The sequence below is a fragment of the Poeciliopsis prolifica genome, unplaced genomic scaffold (genome assembly GCF_027474105.1).
Source record: "Poeciliopsis prolifica strain line A6 unplaced genomic scaffold, Auburn_PproV2 SCAFFOLD061, whole genome shotgun sequence".
In the NCBI taxonomy this organism is placed as follows: Eukaryota; Metazoa; Chordata; class Actinopteri; order Cyprinodontiformes; family Poeciliidae; genus Poeciliopsis; species Poeciliopsis prolifica.
The window spans coordinates 2,094,281-2,120,598 of NW_026562436.1; the positions used below are offsets into that span (position 1 = coordinate 2,094,281).

General features: G+C 39.0%; 1 protein-coding gene across 2 annotated transcripts; it reads right to left on the bottom strand.

The window, feature by feature from the left end:
• Positions 1-25,056, bottom strand: zfyve16 (zinc finger, FYVE domain containing 16). 2 transcript variants are annotated; one of them, XM_055060667.1, is made up of 18 exons: positions 24,806-25,056; positions 21,630-21,737; positions 18,063-19,993; positions 16,345-16,441; positions 10,293-10,469; positions 10,034-10,164; positions 9,357-9,573; positions 8,429-8,551; positions 8,183-8,338; positions 7,880-8,104; positions 7,084-7,166; positions 6,783-6,887; positions 5,826-5,976; positions 5,643-5,723; positions 5,392-5,554; positions 4,445-4,550; positions 4,158-4,334; positions 1-3,449 (listed from the first exon to the last, which is right to left on the bottom strand). In XM_055060667.1, the coding sequence occupies exons 2-18, from the start codon at positions 21,697-21,699 to the stop codon at positions 3,288-3,290; spliced, it is 4,155 nt and encodes a 1,384-aa protein (XP_054916642.1). In that variant the 5' UTR covers positions 21,700-21,737; positions 24,806-25,056; the 3' UTR covers positions 1-3,287. The 2 variants fall into 2 exon arrangements, with proteins under 2 accessions (XP_054916642.1, XP_054916644.1); XM_055060669.1 differs by lacking the exon at positions 24,806-25,056 and adding an exon at positions 24,672-24,772.
• Positions 25,057-26,318: the final 1,262 nt, after the last annotated feature.

A 26,318-nucleotide genomic window follows, 5' to 3' on the forward strand; every position in this document is an offset into this window, starting at 1 on the left:
GATCCAGAAGCATCAGCATTACTTGAGTTTTTTTTTTTTTTCTTCATTCTTTATTTTGTATTTCTGCAGCTAAAAGATCTAAAATGTTAGATGTTAAAGTTAAAATAAGGGAAGTTTAGTGTCCACCCAGCAGTTCCTGTCACACATCCACCTGTCATTAGCTGAAGATCGAACGTTGTGGGGACGAAAAATTCAGCTCTGACTCATCTGAAGAAATCCTAACTAGAAAAAACAAAACAAAAAAGCGAAGCTTTACAGGTCAGTTAAACGCTGATTTTTATCAATTAAAAATATATATTCTTCATCTCCCCCCCTCTTTTATTGATCACCGATTGACACAAAACAGCAAATAGCCCAAGTCATGCACACACTAACCCGAAGCACAAAACTCCCCTGGCTCTGTTTGCTGACGGTTAAACTACAACCTGCAGAGGGAGGGTCAAGGTTGCAGATTTAAAACATTCGCATTGAACTAGATTTGCTTCTTCTTTTTTTTTTAAATCAGTTATACCAAAAATATCTCTGCAATATTAAAAAATTGGTTTTTTTGTCCTTCTGTACATATATAATCTCTGCACATTTTTTATACATATGGATGAGAAGAAGTCAAACACTGGTTTTTATCCTAAACTAGAAAAATAGATGAGCGAACAAAGCTACTCTCTGCCATCAGGGTCGTACTGGATGCTTTCCTCTGATTGGTCAGCTTCAGTTGATCTGGTTAGGCTCCACCTACTATTCCTTCACAGCAGATACTGGGAAAAAAAAACCTTTAAATTAAATGCATAGTTAATGAGTTATGACAGATCAGCTGAGGATGCATAGATGATTAGTTTCCATATCGTCACCTGCTTAAAATAACAGCTGGTGTAGGGGTTTGTTTTGCTAAACATTATATATTTTGTTACATTTAAATTATCTTTTGGCATAAAAAAATGGACTGCTACCATCATTTTAGGAAGGTGACGATATGACAGGAGGCGAACAGAGACATTGATGTTGATCTGAAACGCTAAAGTTGGATCTTTTTTCAAACAGTGAACGCGCCCTACCAAAGCCTAAGCGCTACAGAGAAGCAGCAAGACTCTTCAGTGTGGAAGTTGTTCCTTTGGTGCAGTGTCAAGGAGTACAGAGACGTCAAAAGCGTTTAGAAATAATACCAAAAACGTCTGCGGTTGGTTCAAGCTGTGAGAAAGGAAACACTTTGTTTTAGAAAGGGAACAGGAAGGCTGAGCATATTACAGCCAAGATTTACGGTTTTATCATATTCAAAACCATTTTATTGATTAACTGAAATTTTTGTTTTGGAATTTATTTTAAAATTTGGATTTTTTTTTGTCACGAATGTTATTTCATATATATACTTTCTGTCAAACACAATTTATTAAAGCAAAATATATATATATATCAATTAATATCGGAAATAAAATTTTATGTAAAAAATGATTTCATTTCTAGGACCAGCTGGTTATTACTGCTAGCCAGGCTACTTGCTGATATAAGATGAAGCAGAGCACTTAAAATGCATGCTTTGTGCTTTTTCTCAAATAGTTTTACTCACTCAGCGGTGCCACATCATCTCAACTGGTAACATAAATAATTAATAATCACTCTGTAAATCTTCCTTTAAGTCCTGAATGAGGAAGTGGAATCAGCTGAAGTCGATGAAAGCTTTCCAAACCCCAGGGATCTGAAACTGGCTACAAGATAGTGATCGGTGCAGGTCTACATGAGATCGGTAGCTATGGGATGACAGGAGGAGCATTAAAGAGATACATTCAAGAGCCTTGGTGTCGACTCATAAAACATTCAGAGTGAAGATGTTAAGAAGACGGTTCGAACAAACTCAGCTTTCCTTTTTTTTTTTTTTTTTTTTTTTGCGTTCCCTCGGAGTAAATTTGTGAAAACACCCTGATCTATTCTATATGCAGTCACAGTGAAAAATGTCAACTTAAAACTAAAACTACCTTCAAAGAGCCTCAGTGAAAGCGTGCTCATTATTAACTCCAGTGCAGAAAATTTGCTTCTCGTCGTTGTTTGTGTAATATGTCTCGGTGGAGCCGGGACTGCAAACGAAAACAGACATTTATTCAGACTGCCGACGTGAAAAAGACGACCAGAAAAACTGTCAAATGGCCGATATTACCCTGCGAAAATAACTCAAAAATACACTAAATATTTTGGATGGATTTTATCATTTTGTTCTTACAGAAAGTTTCTGTCATATTTATATAAGTAGGGACACACATAAGTTTGCGGTAAGTCTGCATTCACAAGAAACGGGTATAAAAACTAAAAAGATACGAGCATGCCTGGAAAAATTTTGCAAAAATTATTTTGTACCAGAAAACCTTTTAGAATTTTAAATTGCGCATGAAATGCGTTATAGCGAGGGAACGCAAAGAAAAATAAAATCCTCATGTCTCCCAGGGGACGCTGTAATTTTTTTTACACATTTCATGTTTTTATGAAAAAATAAATAAAAATACTCTGTGTTTCCAAATAAATGAATAACCATCATAGACTAAAAGGAAAAAGGCTCCATAAGCAGAACTGAATCTGAGCTAGCAAAAATATCCAGTCAAGTTGGACTTTTGGTTTGTAAAATAAATGCGACTTGCGTTCAATTGTAGCGTTTCTTCCCGGTTTTGTTACTCTGAATATGTTGCTGTGAAACATGCTGGTTTTTAAAAAATTTTTTTGTCTTGATTTTGGTACGATTTTAATCCAAACTATGTTAATAATTTACTATTCTCTTTTGCGCTGAGAGAAATAAACAGCGACCCTAAACAAGTGTATGGATGGAAAACCAAAAAATAATTTAAATAAAAAAAAATAAAAAATACACGACCCTCAAAACAAAAAAAGTCCCCATGTGGACAGAAAGAAGTTGTGTTTCTGTGTTTCAGCAGATTCTTCATCCTTCCAGAATGCCTTCACAAGAACATCAGCTTCTCTGCTGTCAGTTCATTCAGTTAGCCCGTTTTAAATAATGAATACATCCAGATGACTTTTTTTTCTTGTTTTAAGAGAAGGTGTGTAGTGACATTCACAGAGGAGCTCCCAGAGAGCCAGGAAGGCAGAGCTGATCAGAGCGATTTGCTGCCATGTTCTTGTTTTCTGTGTTTAGTGTTTGGCGAAGCAGCTTTGGTGACGACAGAAATCCATTTTCTATAAAGTTTGCATCCCACTAAAAATACATCCATCCTCTTGAGGGGTCTACATTTTTCTTTTTTTTGTTTATTTTCTTTTTTAATACTTTTGAGTGGGTGGTGTTTCGTTTTTGTTCACTGGAAAGTGTGTGTGATGTAGAAGACCAACTCCATGTCCATGGCGGTCTGCGGTACGCTGGCACTCCCTCCGTGAATGACGGGAATCAGAGCGCTGTCCATCTCGTTCATGTAGCGCTGGGGGAGGAGCCGGCCTCCGGACCCCGCCTGGTACTCCACCTGGGTGGGCAAACGCACACGCAAAAACATTACCGTCAATCTGAAAAGTGTGGCATGCATTTGAGGACAACCATAAACAGCTAATGCATTTATTTTTAGTGTGTCTACAGACTAGGGAGTCTATTTTAACTTCTTTAAAACTGACTTTTAAAAAAGTATAAAAGTCTGTTTTTTAATTTTTTATTTTCCACATCACAATTATGTCAATATTGTGCTATGACAGGGCTGTTAAAGTGTGGGGCTGCCTTCCCAAAGGGGGCGCCAGAGTTCTGCATCATGAGGAGAAAAAAAACCTCAAACCAGAAAAAGAAACTGCAAACATTTATTTAATTTCACAAAATTAAAAACACAAAATCTCAAATAGTATTTTTGGTCTATTTTCTAGTGAAAATATCTTAGAACACTTGAAATAAGACAAAACTAACATACAAAAAGCTTTTGAGAAAGACTAACGTAACAATTACGAACAAGCTCCTATATCTGCCTGAAAAGTTACTTTTGAGTTTGTTTTATCTTATTTCAAGTGGACTAAGATATTTCCACTAGAAACTAAACCAAAAATTATTCTTGCTGACGGTAACAATGCTACCGACTACAATGTAGCCATGAAAATGACTCCAATGTAAATAAATGTTTTTGATCTTTAGACATTTTCCTCATGTCAGCGTTTGGAGCCAAGCCCTCCAAACGCTGCGCTTCAGTTTTTACCATGTCAGCCTGAGTGGAGATGCGAAGCCAGAGCGAGTTGATGCCGCCTGCGGTCAGAACTGAGAGGTGAGGAGCCAGAGCGCTGCAGGTCGCCATGGCGATCTCCTTCTGAAACATGCTGCAGGACGGCAGCACGGATGCCAGGCTGCAGTCTGGAGCCTTCAGCTGGTAGAAGACCTGCAGAGATCCGCTCATGTCACACGTCTTCAGATTTTAAGTGGCAGAAGAAATATTCTGCTCGGGAAAACGCAACAAAAAAACAAAACAAAAGAAGAAATAAAACTCACTTCGGTGCATCTAATGGAGCGGCTGTCGGACTCAAACTCTGCATCCTGCTGCATTCTGACGCTGGGGACGCCATCCAGAGGCCTCCCATCAACCCCACTGGTTTTACTGGTCAACACAAAAATAACACTAAATAAATGAAAGCCACTGGATAAATTTATGTCGCGGTAATTAAATCAAAATCACAATTATACTTTTAAAATTTAATCAGTTTTGTCAAATTTCACCAAAACCACAGATCTAGAATGACATTAATGCATATGTGGAAACACAACGCTTTCACAAATCTTGACTTCTGAGGAACAAACCATCAGGTTTAGGGCTTCAACTAATGAATATTCTGAAGATTAATCGATTAACCAGTTTAAAAATATTACAGTGGCCTACAAATTTTTCATTTAACCACTTGAACCTTTTTCAAATTCAAAAATAGTTAATTGATCCAAAAGGAAAATTAAATTAAAAAACTTTTGAAATGCTATATTAGAAATGCATAAAAAGATACAAATGAAACAAACATTTTATTGGGTAAACCCCAATAATGGAGCATTAATTTTTGATCAGGAGAAGCTAAAACTGTCAATGTAGGAGTGTTTTTTGAAACATATTTTTCAGACAAAGGTGTTTTTATATCATATGGAAAATATATATTTTATACAGTTTTGGCTTTATTACTGTTGTAAATATAGTGCTTTTTCAGCAAATCACCCACTTAACAATTAATCAACTATTAACTTAGTTGATGACCATTTCAAAAATCGATTCATCACAATTAATTGTGTTTTCTCTTCCTGGTTTAGAGTCAAATAAATTGTCTGGATTAAGATGAATCTAAGGACAAAATTTCCCTTCAAAAAGTGATCAGATTACAAATTATGGAGCTCATTTTAATTCCTTGTGTTATTAATTGACTAATAGGCTGTTAGAACAGACTTGGTAGTAAAGTTACCCAGAGTTGACGGGAGAGGCCCAGTCGACCCAGCGGACCGTGACGTTCTCTCGGACCTCTCCGCCATCATTCTTCCCACAGGGGATGTGGAAGTCTGTCTGTTCCCTCAGGGCGGAGCGCAAAGACTCCATGGTCTCCGGTGGGATTTGAACCATCAACCCATCTGCAAAAAAAAACAAAAAAAACCCACAAATTGTCTTACACGCTGGCATATATGCTAGAATTAAAGTCTGACTGTGCGTAACTTTTACCTTCGACGATGCTGGACTTGGCAATAAAACCCGAAGAGGCCTTCAGCGCGCCATTAAACACCACGAAGCTGGCTCCAGTCACTGTTGAGGTCAACAGAAACAACCTCATCATACAGGACTTCACAAGCTGCTGCAGCACTGACAATATTCCAACAAAGAGTAATGAGTTTGCAGCAGCCGGACCTGTGCGAGTCTTCCCTGGCTTGCTGTTGGCTTGAGTCTGATAGTTTCCTTCTTCGTTCTGGAAACACACCAGGTGAGAGTCGGCCTCCTGACTGAAGCGCGCTCCGATGCTGATGACGTGCTCATTGGAGGAATTCACCACCTTCTGCATCTGCAGAGCACAGAAAAGCATTTCTGCCTGTGGTAAACTGCTGCACACTTTCAGATAAGGTTTTGTTTAAGGGCATTTTCACACATCACTAATATCTTCAAACCCTTTGAGAAACCTGTTCCACCCCTCGCCTGTGGTGGCGCTGCACCCAGAACTACTTAAGGAAACAACATAAAAACCACCGTCTTCAGAATACGCCACAACTTCTTTCTTCACAAAATGTAGATAAAAATTGAGTGGCATCAGGTTTTAGTGCTGCCAGGATTTTTCTTTTGTCTTTGTTAGAAATGCACATTTATTTTGGTTTTGTTTGATCAGAATCCCCCTGCGCCATAATCGGTTTTCTAATTTTGAAGCAGTCTCCGGTTCACATATGCATTCGAACTGCATCAGAGTTCACCCTGTAGAAAGACTTCATTCGCACCAGCTTTCTTTATTCTGCTTTGAACTCTACTTTGTTTGCCTGGAAAGTCTGGTTTGCTTGGGAAAAAAGAAAACTCTGATTCACCTTTAGCTTTCTCTTTAAAGTAAAATAAAGATGTTTTCACAGATACCGTCAGCAATGAAATCATCCTGGTGTCAGTTGTATGAGTCAACCATTCTGCTAAATGTACTGTCCACAATGTGTACTCAAAGGCTTTGTGTACGCTGGGCTAAAAAAGACCTTAAAAGATTACTAAAAAAAATCCTGCACGTGATCACTTAGTAAAGACAGGTAAGGAGAAAACTTTTACAGAAATGAAATTCTGTAAAAGAACTTTTAGACAACTTTGATACCATGCTGTAATCGGAAATGTAAAGCTTACCTCGCTAAAGCTAGCCTTGGGGATCTCAATGTAGCTGTGTCCCATCTCCATGTGGATCCTCAGGCCTTCTACCACTGGCAGGCTGTACTGGTAGTTCCTCAGGTCCTGGATGAAGACCGTTAGCACATTATGACAATCTGCTCTTATATAGGCGGAGCCTGTCATCATTTTTTGACATATTTTCTAAGTTCTAGCTGGAAAACATGCCTGCTAACTGTATTTAATCATAGCAGACGATGTGTATCTGTGTAATGAGGAAGGTGTAGCCTAAAAAAGTGGAACCACCTGCTGTGATACTTACAGCCAGTAAATTCATAATGGTGTGTCCCGTTTCTCGATATACAGAGTCCCGAAAACGAACACTTACGAGCATCGTTGGATACACTGGAAAATAAGCACACATCAACATAGGGTTAATGATTATTAATTATTATATATAATGAACAATAATAGGACAATTTCCCAAATATAACATTTGGAAGAAGAACATTCCAAATGTTATATTTGGAACTAGCATAGAGTGTGTGTGTGAACAGCAGAGATAAAAACCGATCTGATAAAAATATCTGGATTGGTCCAGATATTGAAAAGAATTCCAGATTGGGTAACGGCGACAATGTGTCCGATCTAAAAGGGAAGATGTATTCAGCCAAATCCCATGCTTTGTTCTCTGAGAAACGTCATGTCTTATTTATTTGGCATTATATTTAGAATTTATAAGTGCACTTTCTGAAACATCTGAAAGAATGTTTGTTGCAGAAGGTAAATTTCTTAACTATTTTAGATTGGCTGTTGTAGTCTTAACTGCACTGACTGAAAATAACAATGTGTTACTTTTACATGTTTGACCAAGCTTGTGAAGTTAGGTGTGTTGTACTAGTGCAGAGTTACCAAATAAATTTGGAACTCAGTGCATTTTTGTAAAGTAAGAAATGTTTTAAGTCAATTCAGCACTGCTTTTAATTATCGGCTGATGTTAAACCTCAGTTATCTGTATGGAAAAAAGGGTATCTGTGCTTCCCTGGTGACCAGCGGACATGATCCCCAGCTGTGTTGTACAAAAAAAAAGGAAAAAAAAGCAGAAGCAAATCACACACTGTCATATTGGGCTCCGAGCCGTAGCAGCAGTCTGAGCGGGAACACTTTGGCCCAGGGCACCTCCAGCTTCTGGACGAGCAGGCCGAACAGGAACGGCTGTGGAGGAAGCGTGAGGCCGTCCAGAAACTGACAGCTGGGGGAGAAGAACAGCATTCCAGCATGATCTTTGCTGTCCAGGAAGCTGCTTGTGAACGTAATGTTATCCAACTCCTCCACAAACTTCCCTGCAACAGATAATGAGGTTTGCAACTTTTTGGAGATTTTTTTTTATGTTCTAATAAGGGCGCATGTGAACCGGTTACCTTTCTGGGCATCCTGGTAAACGCTGAGATAAAGTGAGAAGAGGTCTCTTGGAGGCGTTTTTTCTCCTGACAAACACTCCAACAGAAACACCAACTCCTTCTGTCCCAGAGCCTGCAGTCCATTAGAGCCAACGCACCAGCACTGTCTGCCGACGTCTGTTTGGGAACAGCAAGGCGTGAGAAGGCAGGCCCTCTGTTTCTTCATAATGAGCAACATTCATGCCGGAAGCAAACAATTCTACTCACAGTTAACCAGTTTGACGTTTACAAGGAGGTTGGCATTCAGAACGAAAGTTAGCGGACGTGGACCTCCTTCCTCCAACAGGTGTCGGATCTGACAGGGAGCTGGACTCTCCTCCACCAAAACATCTAAGCATCAAACAGGACGGTGTGAGCTAACAGTTCCTGAAGGTCCAGACAGAGGGTGCGTTCACACCTGCCCTGTTTAGCCAAATTAATCAAACTAGTTGGTTTGTTTAGAAAATCACGATTGTTTGAGTTGGTGTGAATGCACAATCAAACTATAATGTGGCATTTAGTAGAGACTCTGCTCCAGCTGGTCGTTTGATCAGCTGCTAATCAAATTTATCTCGGGATCTGCTTTTCTCATAACACCAGGCTTTATACCTCCATGTTATAGAGTTAGTACAGCAAACGTTCATACTCGTGATACCCCAAATCCTACTGACTACAATTTAACTAATCTTAGTATTGTTGCTAATTTCAGCTTCTACAATAATGTCTGCATACTGAATGGAGTAAATCAACATCAGTCAACATGGCGGTGATTGGCTACATGTTACTGATACCATTTTTAGCAAAGCTTAGCATTTTAGCTGCTTTTAGCTTATACACTATTTGCAGCACACTGGCTTGCTTAACTTCTGTGATGGGTGATACTACAATAAACAGTAATTGAATTTTTGCTTTTCCATTAATTTAAGACTTGTATAAGTCAGGATTTTGATTGGACTCATGGTCTCTCAGAGTCCAGTCAAAAACAAGAATAATGTAATTAGCACACTACGTTTTCCCGAAGCTGATCTTCTCCTGCTGAGAATTCTGTTCTTCCTTTTGCCATTTGTTAGGGCTTAATTTATATCGCTCAATGTAAAGTTGAGCTAACCGTGTCTTTCAGTAACTGATTTCTTATTTCAAATTCTCACTCACACACCTTCTCCGCCATCTTCTCCGGTGGTGATGAGCAGAGGAGGCAGCTCATCCTGACTGTCTGGAAGCAGACTGGGAACCCTTGTCACTGAAGAACCAATTCCAGAAAGCAACCCGTAATCCCAGGGTCCAGACACCGGAGCTCGCACCACCGGCACGACCATAGGAGCCTCAGGGACGGATGGGGCACCACCTCCAGGGTCCAACCCACCTGAGCCAGACTGAAATAAGAGATGATCATTCCAGGCTCCAACAATATGCTTTCTTTTTTTTTTAAAAATAACATTTAAACAAGCCAAAGTTTAAAACATTTGGTTAAAAAACAAAATGAAATCAACATAAAAATTGACTATTTTGCCATAGTTTTAAAAACTTTTCTTCTTTTTGCCATCAAATGTAACATAAAAGATTGACCAACACAGATACAAACAGAGGTTAGTGTAAGTCAAGTGGAAATATTTCCCCTAAAGAGAATAAAGTGTTTAGTTCTCACGACATGCAGAGGAAACCAACTTGACTCCTCAGCCTCCAGAATATTCTAGTTGCCTTAAGCAGCTTGGATTCATAAAAAAACAAAATAAATAAAAATTTGCAATATTATAATTTTTCCATTTCTTCTGCCCATAGTTAACACTGTTTTGAGTAAGAATGGGTGTGAAGCTTTGTGGATGTTTGTCTTACAGGTTCCGGGTCTGGGCTGAACTCCTGGGAGCTCCGGCGGCTCGTCACCGACAGCCTGGCCGTGTCTGCCACTTCCCCGTTGGGCAAGATACCGTCAGCAAACCAAACGCGCTTTTGCTCACGTGGACAAGCTGATATGACAGTCAGAGAAACAGGAATTTCTTCAATGTGAACATTTCAGAGAAACAAGGCAAAAATCTAACTACAGGCTATAAACAGAATCAAAGATTAGCCATCAAACACACATCATCATGCATACCGTCATTGCTGGGGTGTTTGAGAACAGAGACGGGGACCATGACGGTGGGCGGGGGGGAGTTCAGCGTTCCGGCCGCGCGAGCCTGCTGCAGAGGGGGAATGGTGCTGCAGTACTCAGACGGGACGTTGGGGTTCGGGCTCGGGCCCGTGGGACTCATCATCCGCTCCAGGGCCTGGGCTGAAACACAGATAGGTTGATAGGAAAGCATGCATTTTATTAGGGGTGCACCGATAGCAGTTTTCAGGTCAATTGTCGTTTACCGACTTTTAAAAAAACCTGACCTGCCGATTCCACTTTTGGCCAATACTGATTTTTGTTTTGACTGAAAAGTTGCCCAATATAGCAAGAAAAATGCTGAATTGATAACAGTGGAGTGACTGTTAATTGCAAACATGCAGACATGACGTGGTGGACAGGGCTGCCTCTCTCCTGGCAGAACAGAAGAGGACAGTAGTTGATTTTTAGACCTTTGGTGAGGCAGAAAAGATACTTACATGTGAAACCATGTAAGTATCACAAAATTAAGGAAATTCCGAATGCATCTCTAATAAAGACCTATGTCAAGTTGGATTTAGAGGAGGTGCTGACAGCCTCCAAACATGGAACAAATGTAAAAACAATAAAAAAACAAAAAAAAGGAATTAAAACTATTCTTGCAAGGTGATGACCCACTTAGGGCAAACAAATACTTCCTGTCTTTCCTAAGACTAAAACGTAATTCATAAAAATGTGATCATTCTGAGTGGCTAACGAACAATCAAGAGAAAATGTCTGTCTCCTGAAAGTGAAATAAAATCTTGATGTACTACAGCGGTAGGTAAAGTGACGGGTAAGGTAAAACCTCAGAGTAATAATAAAAATCTAGGCTGCAGCACTGACACCATGTAGAACAGGAGCGTTTTCTAGGAAAAACTGACCTCAGAAAGCTTCAACTTTCTGAGGAAACACTGAATGTGTAACAGAAATATTTGAGCCTTCCACTACAGACAATTCTGCAAATTTATCAAACTCACTTCAGATTTAGTCTGTCGCTATGGCTACAAACGGCAAACATTTGCGATACAATTGCTTGACATCGATTTGACCACAGGCATTACAACAAACCCCTCTTTTCTTGACTTATCTTTTTCCACATTGTCAGTTTTCAAGTTAATAGCTATCAGATCAATTAGCAGACAAGCGAGAAGAGTCTGTATGATGGACATGTGATGAATTAAAAGCTTTATTTTAGTTTGGAAGATCCCGAAACATTAAGTCGTTAGTTTGGTCTGAACGTGGAGCGCACCAAATTCTTACAACTACACAATTTATCTGGAAAACTGATGTTTGATCCAAACATTTGCCTGATTGCTGATGAATGATAAATTGATAGTTTTAGGAAAACGCCCAAGATGTTTTCTCGGTGCCTTTTGGTTATGCTAGTAGAAAAATGCTGACAAAGCATTTAGCTCCACAATATTGATTAAGCCTCATAAAGTTTCATCAGAGATGTGTAATCGACAACAGGCGAGATCACAAAATCAAAAACACAGCCAGACAATAGCAATTGCAATTCAATTTGTCATATAATTATTGCAGGAATTGGAATTACAAAAACAAATATGCTTAAAAGAAACACTTTTTTCAAAAAAGTTCAATAAAACATTTTGCCGCTAGTAATTTGCAAAAACATGTTGCCAGTGGGGGAAGCCATGAAGAATAATATGACATGAAGTGGAAAGGGGAGGACGGCGCAAGCATGTTTTTTAAAGACTTATCGCATTTAACCAAAGCACCACAATCGCAAAATTTAGATTCTTTTTCTGACAGAGGAACATCATCAAAGTTTTGAGCACACTTGAAATGGAAATGGCTTTTGAAGCATGCGTTTTACAACTGCTATGACTATTTTACATATAAAATAAATGAAAGCATGCAAGACATAAATATTTCTACTTTGACATGCAGGGTAATTATAATACTACTTAATAGTCATCAGTGATACGGGGTCCATCCTTACACATACTCCAAAACGGCTTCTGCATGTATCCAAAGCAAAAAAAGCAGAACAAAGTTCTGAGTAATCCACATCAGGCACGTGCAGAGGGGGCGACGAAGGAGGGTTTAGCCCCTTCCCCTCTAAAGGTCTCTGCACGGCCCTGATCCACATCTTACCTCCTCATCGTCTCGTCTGTTACAACTCAATCAGTCCAAATCATCCCCAGCCTATTCGGAAGGCTGACCTCAGGCACAGCCAGCACAGCTTTTCACAAACATCGATTTCCAGGAGTGTGCTGTTAGCATTAATAGGCTGTTAGCCGCAGGCTGCTGTGACAGTGTGTGCGCGCGAGGATGTGTGCGCAGCAAGCCTTTACATGTTGACTTAAGACCGGAGGAGAGAAGACCACAACCCACTGCACAACAGCAGCAAATGCAAGCTGTGAAAGTGGATCAACCTTTATTATTTTTTTATTCAGGCTGCATGTGAGCATCACATGTCCGCTGTGTTCAGCTGGCCCCGCACCAGTCACAAGAACACAAACACCCATAAAACTGAAGGACAAAAACAGAGTCCTGCTCTCATTCTCCTTCCTCTTCTCTTCCCCCTCCATCCATCACCTCCCTCCTGCCCCAGCTGCAGACATGAAATATAAAAACATTCCTTTGGACTTCAGCCAAGCATTGACTTCATTATAGTTTTAACCAAACAAACAATTCTTTATAGAATTGCTTCAGTATTTAGAAGAAAAACTTTGAATTACTTTGTATTACAAACAAAATATTAATACCGAGGAGTGCACTGACTGCAGTTTTCTGGCAGATCACAAATCTTTAAAACGCATGACCAATTTTGGCCAATAATGACTCTTTTTTTTTTTTGCTTGAAAAGCCGCTGAATGCAGTGACAATGTCACAGCAGCACACATGTTCAGACGTGACCTGGTGGGAGTTATTTGATTTGCCATTTCAAGAAGGAACCGTATTTTCTGGACTATATAAGTCACACTTTCTTTTCATGGTCTGGATGGTTCTGTGTCTTACATGAAAGTCTGGTAAGTTTTATTTTCTGTCTGTGACGCCCAGTTTGATTTAATGTGTCTTATACTCCAGAGTGACTTCAAGTTCGCAAAATACGGTTGTTGAAAATGTTATTTGCACTTTAAATACTAGTTTTGTTAAAATCCTTTTTTTATTGAGAAGGTTATGTGAAGAAATTTCAGCTTTTTTGAAAGACCATGTTATGCCAAAAATAAAACTAAGACAAAATCTCCTACATTAAGAAAAAGGTGCTGCAAAAATCAGTCATTTTAGGACATAAAAATCCCCCCAAAACCACTGCAACAACCTGAAGGGTTTAGATTGGTTAAAAACTAAGATTAAAATACAGAAGTTATATATGACAAAGATCAAGATGCAGACATCATACATACATAAAGAGAAATATGTGGGGCTACATTAAACTCCTTTAATGTAGCCTTTAAAACCTTTAAAATAGTGAATAAATAATTTTTATTTATTAATAAGTATTTCAGCTGCTCTCTGTAGTAGCTGTGAGAACCCTGAGAACTGAAGCAATCCATCCAGTTTAACTTTAAGTTCTCCTTCAGTGTGAATTTCATTGTAAAGCTTACAATACAATGGTTGAGTTATAGGGGACAATACAGCAATTGATTAGATCAGGGTTGGCCAACCAGACAAAGACCAAGAGCCACATTTTTTACCAAGTTACTGCAAAGAGCCACATCATATCCATGGGCACACATGAACACCAACCCATCCCTCCTCATACTCACAGACTTTTGCTCAGCCAGATTTAATGTAAACACTACAAAGGCCACAGGCCAGACATTTTCAACAATGAACACTGTGCACTCTCATGCAAACAAACTCTGTTTAACCGAATAAACAAACAATAATAGAACAATTTACAATACACTTTTCCTTTTATTATGTACATTACATGTGTTATTTAATGGAGTGAGCTGAAGTGGCGCTGAAGGTTTGAAGCCTTAAAATGCAACAAGGACACCTGACATATCAGGCAGAATGGCTTTCCACTACATTCAACAAAAAAATATAAATTCTCCCACTCTGTCAAAATGTCCTGTGTTCATCTTCATATTTTTGTTTTCCTGTGCATTTTTTCCTTGCCATTTTGAGCACGAAAGGTTTACTCAAATTATTTTACTCTTACTGAAAAACTGCGCACATGCGCATTTGACGAAAATATCGTGTTGAACTCAAGCAAAGCGAAAGTTGGCTATTCTAGTGACCCTACGGTATGTGCTCAATGTTACTGGATGTTACGCTGTTTAGAGATTTAAATTAGAGTGTATGATTTCCCATTGGATGGATGAGAGAGCGAGGGGAAGGGGCAGTGAGAGAGAGGTGTGAGCAGAGGTTTGTGTAAGAGCAGATGTGGAAAAAGATCTGCTCTTTCAGATCTGCAAGAGAAGCAAAGACTGTTTTTTGTTTGTGTTGTTTTGGCGTGGTTACGGCCAACAGTAATAGCGTGCTGCTGTTGTCAATAAATGACAGTTCATTTGACTACTCTTTGTCATTATTGCACGTCTGGCAGAATGCGACTATATGAACGCAAGAGCTGCATGGAACCGGTAAAGGAGCCGCATGCGGCTCGCGAGCCGCGGGTTGGCCATCCCTGGATTAGAACAATAAATAAACGCATTTCCAAAAACAAAGTTGTACCACTCGCATTAAAGCAGGAAGAGGTTTTGAAAGACGCAGAAAAGTTAACTTGTGAGAAGTTAGCTAACATTGTTGACTGCTATCACAGATAAGGGTTAACCAGGTGCATCAACATCACAAAGCTACAAGACAAAGAAAAGAGCAAAGTAACAGAGCGAGGCCGGGATTCTAGGAATATTACATGACTACTTCAGTTTCTGCTTGTTATATGGTGTGTGTTTATGGGCATAAAGGACAAAGCACAAACCTTTCTGAGAATTGTACACATGTAAATAACACTGCTGCCCCGGTTGTTCCATGTATTTTTCTCCTTGCTTAAAACCACCAGTACCACAGCCAAGCAGAACCGGAAAATGGCTGATTCCTTTTCCACCTGACCAGGCCATGCAACTCAAAGGAGAAAGGGTGCCAATATGCTCAGAACACCCAACACCTCTGGTATCACACATAATCTTATCAAAATGACAAAAAGAACCAACTAATCCACTGATTTACTTCACAATATTACAAAATTATTTTTCATACAGTTATTTCTATTATTACTATAATTACCACTATTAATGTTGTTGCTGCACCAGTAATTATCATAACGCTATTAGTGTTATATAATTGTTAATAGAATTATATATTTTTTTACTTTACATATGATATTTTACTGCTACTATAATAATGAGATTGTTAGATTACAATAATGTAATAATTTTTATATCATCATACAATAACAACATTATTATTACATTTAATAATAATATTACTATTAATTGTACAACAATAACTATAATAAATGCTTAGAGTGGAAAGATTAAGACAGATAACACTATTATTTTTACTATAATGTTAATATAATTGTTGATAAAATTATATAATTTTTATTTTCACTATGATAATATAAAAAGGACATTGTGATGAAAATTATTGCCGTTATTATTACTGTATTTGTTACAATATTGTTACAATTAAATATAATACTATGAAAATAACAGTTATGACGTTCTTAATATTATGGTTATTATATTACCATTATTACTATGTTAAAATTTCTACTAAAATAACTATTATATAATAGTTATAATTCTATAATAATAATAATATAGATATTCCGACAACTACTACTATTTTGAATTGTTTATGGCTGATTATACACCCAGATCAACTTGCAACTAAAATGTAAACATTTCTCACTTAAACCAAATCCTGCGAAATGAATTTTTGTGCTGCTACAGTCAATGAAGACCTGACGATCTGTGTGCTAGAGGCTAATCTCGGTGGGGAGCTGAGGGTGTTAACAACTGAACAATGAATCATCTATCCTTTGATTTTGCCACTGCAATAACACCCCTGGGCAGATGAAAAGCGTTCCTCTTACCTTTGTGTATGGTATCAAAGCAGAGGACACACACTCGAGCCTCCTTGTCGAGGTACTTCAGCTTACACTTTCTGTTGCAGCACCCAGCGCAGTACACCTGCCACAGAAAGAGAACCACAATGAAGGCAACACCGAATCACTCTAGCAGCGACAGAGAGAAGAAGGCGGAATGAAAACAATTCAGAGAGCATCCTGACATGTTCGTGCGGCGCCGCGCAGCAGCAACAGCAGCAGCAGCAATAGCAGCACGAGTAGCAGCGGCAAATCATGTCGTCTGAGCTGTAAACAATCGCATCCTGAGCGCCGGCTTCCAGTCCTGCTTTAATCGCCGCTCCTTAGAGGACTTAGCCGCTGGCTCCAGGATGCAAGGCTCAGCGGAGGTCTAAAGAGGAGCTGGAAAAAGAACCGCTGACTCATGCTGTTTGCCATAGGGCTATTTTTAGCTCCGAGATGTAATCTACCGTTTTAACTATTTCTGGGGCACAGACACCCGAGAACAATAAAAACAAAACAAACGATTCAGCACACAGAAAATTAGGTTGGTTGACAGAGCAGGAATAGAAACAAATTGATTAATTAATAAAGTTATTGATCATAATTAAGTCTCAAGCATTTTGCACTCTCCAACAAGATTTCTTTCCAGGGTTGCCAGGCATTTAGCTCCATCCACCCATTTGACAAATTTATAATTTATTGTTGAAGAATGATATACCTCTTTGTTTACTTAAATGAACCAGCCGATCAATGTTATTTAATGATCAACAATGGGAAATCATCATTTCTGGTAGCCAGTGACATGGAATAATGTTTATAAACTGCTTTTAGGAGACAGATGGTAATATTAAGGATGTTTTCACATTTGTTAGTCTGGTAGACTTTCTACTATTTGAGACAAGAAATGCAACATTTGCTATATTTTCAGCTGCTGTGGTTCAATTTCACTGTTTTTCAAACCAAACTGTTTGCACCTCCTCGGCTGTGGGGGCGCTGCATTAAGAACAACTGAAGGAAACCACACAAAAACCTCTAAAGAAGACACGAGCGCAACTTCCTTCTTCTCAAAATGTAAACAAAAACAGAGTGGGGTCAGATTTTAGCAGCTAAAGGATTTTTCTTTTGACAAAACACCATGAGCCAATTCTCCTGCTACAGCAATACTCCCATATTTGTTTTGGTTGTATTTACCCAGAATGCCCTGTTTGCTTCCTGCTTTTGGATCAGTCCCCACCCTGCTTGGGACTCGCAATGCATTTGAACCGTATCACACGTCACTTCAACCGAACCCAGACCGAGGTTTGCAGACGGACAAGAGTTCAATTACACATTCCCAAAACCAACCGGACTTTCTATTCAACTGTAAACATGGCTGGTGTGAATGAAATCTAAAATGCACCTTCTCTGCACTATGGAGGTTGGGAAATAGGATAAGGAGCCAGCCCCTGGAGACACCATCTTGGTCACATGAACAAAAACCACAAAACCAACTGCCTTTAAAGAAACGCAAACATAAAGAACAACAAGATGGAAATAAACATCAGTTCATGATCTCAGTCGAGTTTTGCTTATCAGACTGATAAGTGAAAATGACAGACAAAAGCAGATTCTGATGTCGATATATCATTCATCCCTATGAAAGACAACTAATAAATCTGTTTCCTTGTGAGAAAAAAAGACTGTATGAAGGATGATTGACACATCCCACTATGTAACAGGCTTACCTTCCCACAGGCTCGACAGTGATGCCGCCTCTTGGTGAAAGTGAACCTCTGCTTGCACTTCATACAGTTTGGAGCTTCAGAGTCTGGCACCCACTCTGGCTGTCTGCTCCCCAGCTCCTCACTGCCGTCCCTCTTCCAGCTTGTTGACCTGGCAACAGCCGCTGGTTCCTCCCCGGGGTAAGGAGGCGGCTCTGAGAGCTCATCAAACCCCACGGAGAAATCCTGAGAGGTGTTGCTGGAGTTAGAATCCCTGAATCTGGAGTGCTCCTCTATAGGACTTGGGCTCTCCTCGTCTTCTGGTGTTGGAGAGGCATTAAGCTCCACGCCTTCTTCTCCGGCAGGTGGAGGTCTGGTAGTTTGGCTGTATGGCTGTTTTGGTCTCGCACCTCCATAGGAGTGTTGTTGTTCAGAGCTACTTCTGTGCTGGGACAGGGAAGGGTTGCTGGTTAAAGAATAGCTGACTCCAGAGGAGTCGTCTTGGCAAGGTAATACTGGTGTAGCAGCAGCTGTTCTGCAACTTTCTGGAAAGCCCAGTTCCTCCAGGTCTTCCCGTCCATCCTGACTGCAGCTTTGTTGGCCTTTCTCAATCTGCTGTTCTTCCAGACCTTGGTCCAACTCTGAGAGACACTCTGGTTCGGTGTAATCTCTGGCACTGCTGCAGAAAGAAGCACCTGCACCCTGCTCCGCTTCGGCATGCGCCTGAAGGAAAGCGTCCAACTCTTCGTCCGTGACCAGCAGCTCAGCCTGGTCGCTCTCAGGTAGATACTCAAAGCCGAACTCGGGGGGACCGACCGGACTGGACTCCAAATGGTCAGAGGTAGGGAGTTCTGCAGGAACGGTAGATTCTAGGGAGCCATGTTGGCCTTCCGGAGATGGCCTGCGCTCTGGAATCTGCTCTGAATCAGCGGGGTCATCATCCCTAGTAGAGTCTCTGGTGTCATCCTTCGGTTCCAGAGCCAACGGCAACTCCGTCTCTGTGTCCTCAGATGCCACCACCCCGTCACAACGCTCTGCCGCTGCCTCTGAATCGTCTTCTGAGGTATTCGACTTCACCAGAGCGCCACACATTGACACGGCTATCGGCAGGCATGATAAGCTGACTGCTTCGCCATTTGATTCATTCATCAACCCTTCAGTAGACTCAGCTACACCTTCTTCCAACATCTTATCCAATGAATGCTCTTCGTTTGATAAAGTCGCTTGTTTATTGGATTCTGTAGGATCTGTTTCATGGAGGTTCAAGGAATTCCCCACCACTTGGTCTGAGAAGACCTCTTCGCTCTCCTTCTCGTCTTCATCAGCAGACTCTGTGGTTCTCGACTGTGACTCTTCAATAAGTTCTGAGCTTTTCTCCACTGCTGCGGGGAAAATAATGTCCAACAAACTGAGTGAAGCAGAGTAACCGCCGCTCTGCTGATGCAACTCATCTGTCCCTGCAGAAGTTTGCTCCTCTGTAACGCTGTTCAAGTTGACCCCTGCCCCCACCTCTGCGACCATGGGGGTGTCGAAGTCCACAAGCAACGCCTCCTTCTCCTCCTCCATCTGCTGTTCAGCAGCGTCCAGCTCCCTGAATGCATCGTGACTGTTGGCCCGTACCAAGATGGCCGAGCTCGCGTCGTTTACGAGGTCGCACACTGGCTTCAGAGTTCTGTCCGGGCAAGGGGGCGCCGAGCTTTTGGCAGGCCTGCGGTCCACGGACGACAGAAGGTCGACGCCTGTCAGGGGCTGACCTCTGACCTCGCTTCCGTCGGCGCCCTGCAGGTGGCTGCCGGAGCTGTTGGAACAGCTTCTTGCAGAGCCATAGTGAAGAGAATTGAGGTCTGGGAGGCTTGTTGAGGAACTGGAGACCTCTGAGGAGGAATCCTGAGGGGCCAGAGATGAAAACGGGTAGACAGGGGGCTTCAGGAAAACAGGCTTGCATTCAAGTTCCTCTGCAATCCAAAAAGAAGAAAAGTTATGCAGGTAATAGTTTCTATACTAAACAATCTAATACTTTACTGAAAAATACATGACAAATCTATTTATAAGACTGTCCCAATACAACTTTGTTTGCTTCTGATATAATATTGATATCGCAGCTTTGATTATTGGCCGATACCAATAGTGAGCCAGTACAATATAAGCAGGAATCATACGCACTTTTATTACTTATTTTGCATATCAACAACAGATTAGTTTATCCAAACATAAAATTACATATTACATGTAAACACGAAAAAAGCTAAATGTTTACAGATAATTAGAAATAAAATTGATGAAAAAAAATATATATACAAACAATAAGTAAGCCCAATACATAAGATTATATATGCCATTCAGAAGCAGTCAATTCATATGTTGTGATTTTTAATGATGACTATAATCCCTTAATTGAATAGAGCTATTATAAATAGGAGCATAACAATGTTAAAGGTGGTGGCTTTGAAGAAAACTATTCTCTTTCTGATTTAGAAACTTGTTCCATCACTTGAAATATTAACCTTTTGCAGAAAACAAAACAAAAGGCTTTTGGGCAGAAAACATTCAAAGAACTGTACATAAATACAAGTTCGAAACTGAAAACTATTTTATACAATCGGGATTATAAAAGAAATATTTTCATTTCAAAATTCCATTCTACTTTTTTTTTTTAGGAAGTACAATTTATAGATTTTTCTGGGAAGTCTTTTGTAAAACTGACTACAAAACAACTAAATGACTTGTACTACCTGCAAGTTTCAAGAATCAAGAATCAACATAATGCAGATTCTGGTTTCCTATTTCACAGTGTGAACTAGGACTTTTTAAATTGTTACATGTAAGATTGTATTTACGGCTCATTAAAGAGATCTATTGAATCAACCTGTAAATTTGATCCATCTTTATAGATCTATCAATAGTTCAATTGACAAATATTTCTAAAAATACCAAGCTGCTGTTTCTATGAATGATTATGAGAGAAGTTTTAATTTAGACTTTTTAATCTTGTTTTATCATGTTATAACAAGGAAGAGACATTCAATTCAGTCAATTAAAGTCAATCTAAATTTGAGTTTGTCGTTCTGCCTGCAGCCCGGTCAAACAGGAAAGACTAGAAAGATGTTTATCAGCCTCTTCATAATGTTTGGAAACCTCGTAACACTTTCAACATTTAGTTTTATACTTACTAATAGAATCAAACAAACATGTTCCGATGAAACCAATATTTAATCAGAACAAGAATCCAGAGAAACCCCTACTAGTTTCTAAATTATGAAATATTATTCTGATTAAACATCTGGAATTTTATACTTTTACTTTTCTGTTTTTCCTTTGATTTGATGTTTTGTTTGCATTTCCTTCTAATTCATGTAAAGCATTTTGAACTGCATTGTTGCTGAAAACCTTACCTTCCTGCAAGTGGTACTTATATAGTTTTTTTTTAAATTCAGATGTTGGCTGACATATCTTCACCTTATTGCACGTAAGCAGGTCATATTGTAACTGAGTATGTTGTTCTTACTTTTATTTTTCCTGCAGTGCCAGAAAAGGTATTGATTTTGAAAAGTCATATTATGACAGCGGGAGTCAGTGGAGGTGTGGTCTGACCTGAATTGAGCTCGAAGTCATCAAGAACTTTGTCCAGATCACAAACAGCTGCTTTGAAGAAGCTGTCCATTCTGGGTTACAGCAGAGGGCCCTGGATCGCTCCGGTTCCTGTTAAAGAAGCAGGTTTCATCGCTGAATAAAAACGATTTGAAGCCCTTTAGGGTTTGGCTTCCAGACAATTGCTCTATGGGCGCAAGGACAAAAATCAGTTGATAAGATGTAATGAAGTCAAAACATTTTTGTAACTGATGAGAGCTTTGATCCATCTAAACACAATAAGTATGAGACAAAGGTCACGTCTAAAGCTGTACAGATGCTTCAAATTGTGGCCCAGACCCCACTTCCACGAAAACCAGGGTATCATTGTGCAGAAAAAAAATCCATATATTTAGCTAACCTTCAGAAATTTCTGCAAACATAAAAATTTCTAATATTAAAAGCAATGAATGCAACATTTTGTTGCATTGTGAACCTGCATTGCAGCGCATTGGTTTGCGGCTTAAGTACTGATTTTAGCTAGCTTTATTCAGACACAATTATGAACAAAAAGCTGTAGCTTTAAGCCTGTGTGGAGCTGTGAACTGTCAAGTTTTATTTACTTCACCATCACATCCTAATTCAAAAGCACTGAATCTCTGTTTAGTTCACAAGTTCATCCAAATGAAATCCTACTTCCTTAGAAGAACCATTTTCAGGGGAAGATTTCTGCCTGCTTTTGTCTGATTTGTCTCTGGTTCCTGCCATGGAAATGAAAGAAAACTTCCCCAGATACAGTGACTGGTTCCTGTATCTTTAGAGTAAAAGTTTCCAGTCAAAACTGTAAGCTTTGTCTTCACACAGCTGTTGTGATGGGTTGGAAAAGGCTTGTGTTGATGATGCAAAGGCCTAGTAGCAATGTGACCAGATCGAAATGATTTTTTTCATTCTCCACATATTTCACAGATGCAGCCATAAATACTCGTGTTCAGCCTGTTGCCAAATCAAAGTAGGTTTTCATGTCTAACATGGAGTTCTAGCTGTGCAATATATTTTTAATTAAATAGAAAGAACAAAACCAGAAACAAGTAGAGCAGACTTGCTTACCCGCCTTCCCATCCGAAATGTCAATCGCTCCTAAAATATTTTAGGCTTTTTTCCCCCAATATACTGTAAAATATATATTTTTTAAGTTTTTACACAAACAACATTTCAGATTTCTTTGCTCATATTCCAGTTTTTACACATGTTGGCACCTACACAGCAGAATCACATATGAACGTAAAATAAATGAACAATTCAGAAAATAAATTAGCAGAATATCAGGAAGGGCTCAAACCGGTTCAATTCTGATGATATATTTTTGGTGTAGCTAAAAATAATGAGTCAGAAAAACAAAAAGACCTAAAACATGTTCTAAACATAGTAAAGTGTGGCAGCTGCAAACAGGCAAATCACAACCTGAGGAAGTTAATACAGAACAAAACATTAAAAAACAGTGTACAAGTAGTTTGATTAAAGTTATATACTTTCATTGGAAATAAGGTTAGGATTTAGATGTCAAATTAAACACTTTTTTTTTTTAGATTTCTTATCACAGCTACAACATTTTGCACCAGGAAAACCACAGCAGCACCTAATTATTCCACCTAAGTTTCTGTTCACTGCTGAGTCACTAGTCACTAGGGCAGGTTAATATTTACCAGAAAAAGGAAGTGAATTTTATTATTAATCAGGTCGTTATATATGGGTATTTAATGAGCCATCTCATTTTACTCAACAATGTAAAAACAATTGTTTTAATCTAAAAAAAAAAGGCAATAAATTTGAATCAGGTAACAGAAAACCCGGTTTGAAAATACATTTCTCAGATTTCTTGCAATATTTATGGTTTTGTATTTTGTAAAATGATTGTTTTTCTAAAAATGCAGTTTATGTTATTTCATGTTGATTATAATGCAGTTGTGTTTTCTGAGCTTCTGGGTTACTGATTCTCTGTCAGCAGGCCTGTATGTGCAGCTGAATGGCACCCTGTGTGATGTGGTGAACAACAAACTGTCCTATCTCTGCTTCTGCTCACTCTGTATACGTCTCTGACTTTGTTTGGACCTCCAGTCATGCAACATGCTTTAGTTCTTGGAAAACTCAGCAGCCGCGTGGTCTTAAAGAGGTGGACACAAGTCAGATGATGGGCATCTACTCTAACAGGAAGATGGTTGACTTGACTTAAGAGGGACTTATATGTGCATACCAGTGTAAAATATAAGGTTTATTGTTTGTTAGTCAAACTGTACAGTTTCACTAACTTTGTTGTTAGTCAAATTTATTTTTAAAGGTCTTTTTTTTTGGTGATATGCATTTATAATACTATATGTACTTCAAAAAGATATACATAGTAGATATATATTTCTCCATTTTTGTAAGCTCTATTTTTATATTGAAATGACTATATTGAAATGACTGTTTTGTAATATCAATCTGTTTTATTTCATCTGTTTGGAAGCAGATTAAAAGGCAAAGTCGAACAAGGCGAGTCTATTTAAAAATTAAAGTTAAATAAACTACAAATTTAAATTGATCAAAGAAATGCTGCCGTCATAAAATAAAATACATAAACTCTCTAAGACGCGTTTCTTGTTTTTTCCAAAAATGCTATGCTGTCCAATTTCTCTGGTTTTCGTTTTGTTGTTTGTGGTTGGCTGATGTCTGAAGTTGCCATAGAATACGGGCGTTACAGGTTGAAAAGGCGAGCCAGAGCGCAGAAAATCACGGGTCACTAAACTCTTCTCAACATCCATGACGGCCAAATTTAACTGGTGTTGCCGTTTCTCGGTTTTTAAGGCTTATAAAAGCTAAAAAATTTTTTACAAAGTCCGTTTATTGGCGAGCTTCGATCCAAAATTCGGGATTCCCTTAAAAAAAACCCAGCAAGAATGCTAACAAAACTGTCAAATGCAGGAGAGAACTTTAGCATCGACTTGACACACTTCACAGTACTATTAAACGCCTACTTTTACGCAGTCTTCTACTTACTACTTGCCCTGAACAAAGCCAGCAATAACCTACCTACTGTTATCGAAATGACCGTACTTTATGCAGGTGTAGCTCAAGTTAGCTCGTTCATGGTGAAAGCAACTGCTAGCATGCTAATGCTGCAACCCCTAGTGGGTTTAACCTGGTTTGTTGGGGATTTTTCTTACCTGGGCGGGTTTACTCCATGACCTCAGCAGTTCCGGTCTAAAACGGGAGCAAGCAAGGACACTGTCGATGTGCCATTTTCTAAACACGGAACTGAACTTGCCAAGACAGCTAACTGTTGGATTAGTTTCAGAGGAGAGGTGTAAATTCTTCACTCAAGACGGCCATCTTGAACAGAGTGTCGGCTCTGAGGTCACAAGACCCACTCGGCTTCGGGGAGAGAGCAGCTCAGTCGGAGAAGTTCACCTGAGTACGAACTGCGAATAAACACTCGGGGTTTCACACAGACTGCGTTTGACCGGTTTAATGACGTTGATAATATGTCAAAAGTAAAAGAAAAAACGTGGAGAAAATAAATAAATAAATAAAAACCTTCCAAATTGAGAAACAGAAAAGCAGCTGCTCCAAAGCAGGTTGGGATTCAAGAATGAGTTTCCATTGTGATTTAAAGCAAAAAAAAAAAAAAAAAAAAAAAAAACAGCATGCCCCTCAGGCTGAATCTATGTGCACCAGTAATTCAGCCATTAAATTTGTCTCCCCATTTTAATAAAGCATCACACCATAGATAAGCTTGCATGTCAATATATAAATTTTTTTATACTCTGGATTTAGAGAACATCAAATGTTAAACCTTTTGATTTTTATTGTCTAATAAAAGAACAGTTTAGGACCATCGAAGAGTGATGCACTTGGTCCAATATAGATAAAAGTTTGAAACTCAAGATTTTAACCTTTTTGCATCTAAAGTTGTTTATTATTACTATTATTGTTATTATTTTTTCATTTATTTTTGTAATTTTTTTAAAATTTTTTTGTTATTCAGGGTTGTGAGTTGTTGGGAACAACGGCGGCATTTGAATCTGTACACATCATTTCTTTTGTGTGGATGATTTATGCAGCTCGTGTCATTTGTGAGCAACAAATTGGACAAACACAAAAAGACGGAGACCAACAGAGAGCTGCAACTGCAAATCTGGACACAGTTAATGTTTCAAAGTAAGACGAATCAGAAAATAAATGTTCTTAATTACGCTTTTTAGTTTTTGCATTTTTATAAAGAGAAGTTGAAGGGTTTCTTTGTCCTTTTTTTAAGGAATACCAGCTGTCTATTCTAGACAGTGTCAGTCCAATTGAAAAGAGATTAGAGCCTGATTCAAACTCCATGTCACAGGCAACTGAAAGTATTGTAGAAAATGGAACAACTGTTGAGAAAAATCTGTTTACAGGTGCATGTCGTACTTTTGAAAGATCTCTAAGTTTCTGATTACTCACACAAAGAGGCCAGACTGAGAGCAAAGGTCAGGGGGAAGTTGATATTTAACATTCTTCAGTGATATAATCACTGCTGCTCCAATTGGATACATTGTTAATTAAGCAAATCCTATTTCTTCAAATGAACTGTCAAAGTTTTATTCCTCTTTATCAGAAATTTTAGTAATTATCTATCTATCTATCTATCTATCTATCTATCTATCTATCTATCTATCTATCTATCTATCTATCTATCTATCTATC

Coding starts and splice junctions, on each gene's coding strand:
- zfyve16 (XM_055060667.1), bottom strand. CDS start 21,699: ATGGACAGCTTCTTCAAAGCAGCTGTTTGTGATCTGGACAAAGTTCTT. Junction 8,105..8,182: donor TTACCAGGATGCCCAGAAAG/GTAACCGGTTCA, acceptor TATCTGTTGCAG/GGAAGTTTGTGGAGGAGTTG. Junction 5,555..5,642: donor CAAGTCCAGCATCGTCGAAG/GTAAAAGTTACG, acceptor TTTTTTTTGCAG/ATGGGTTGATGGTTCAAATC.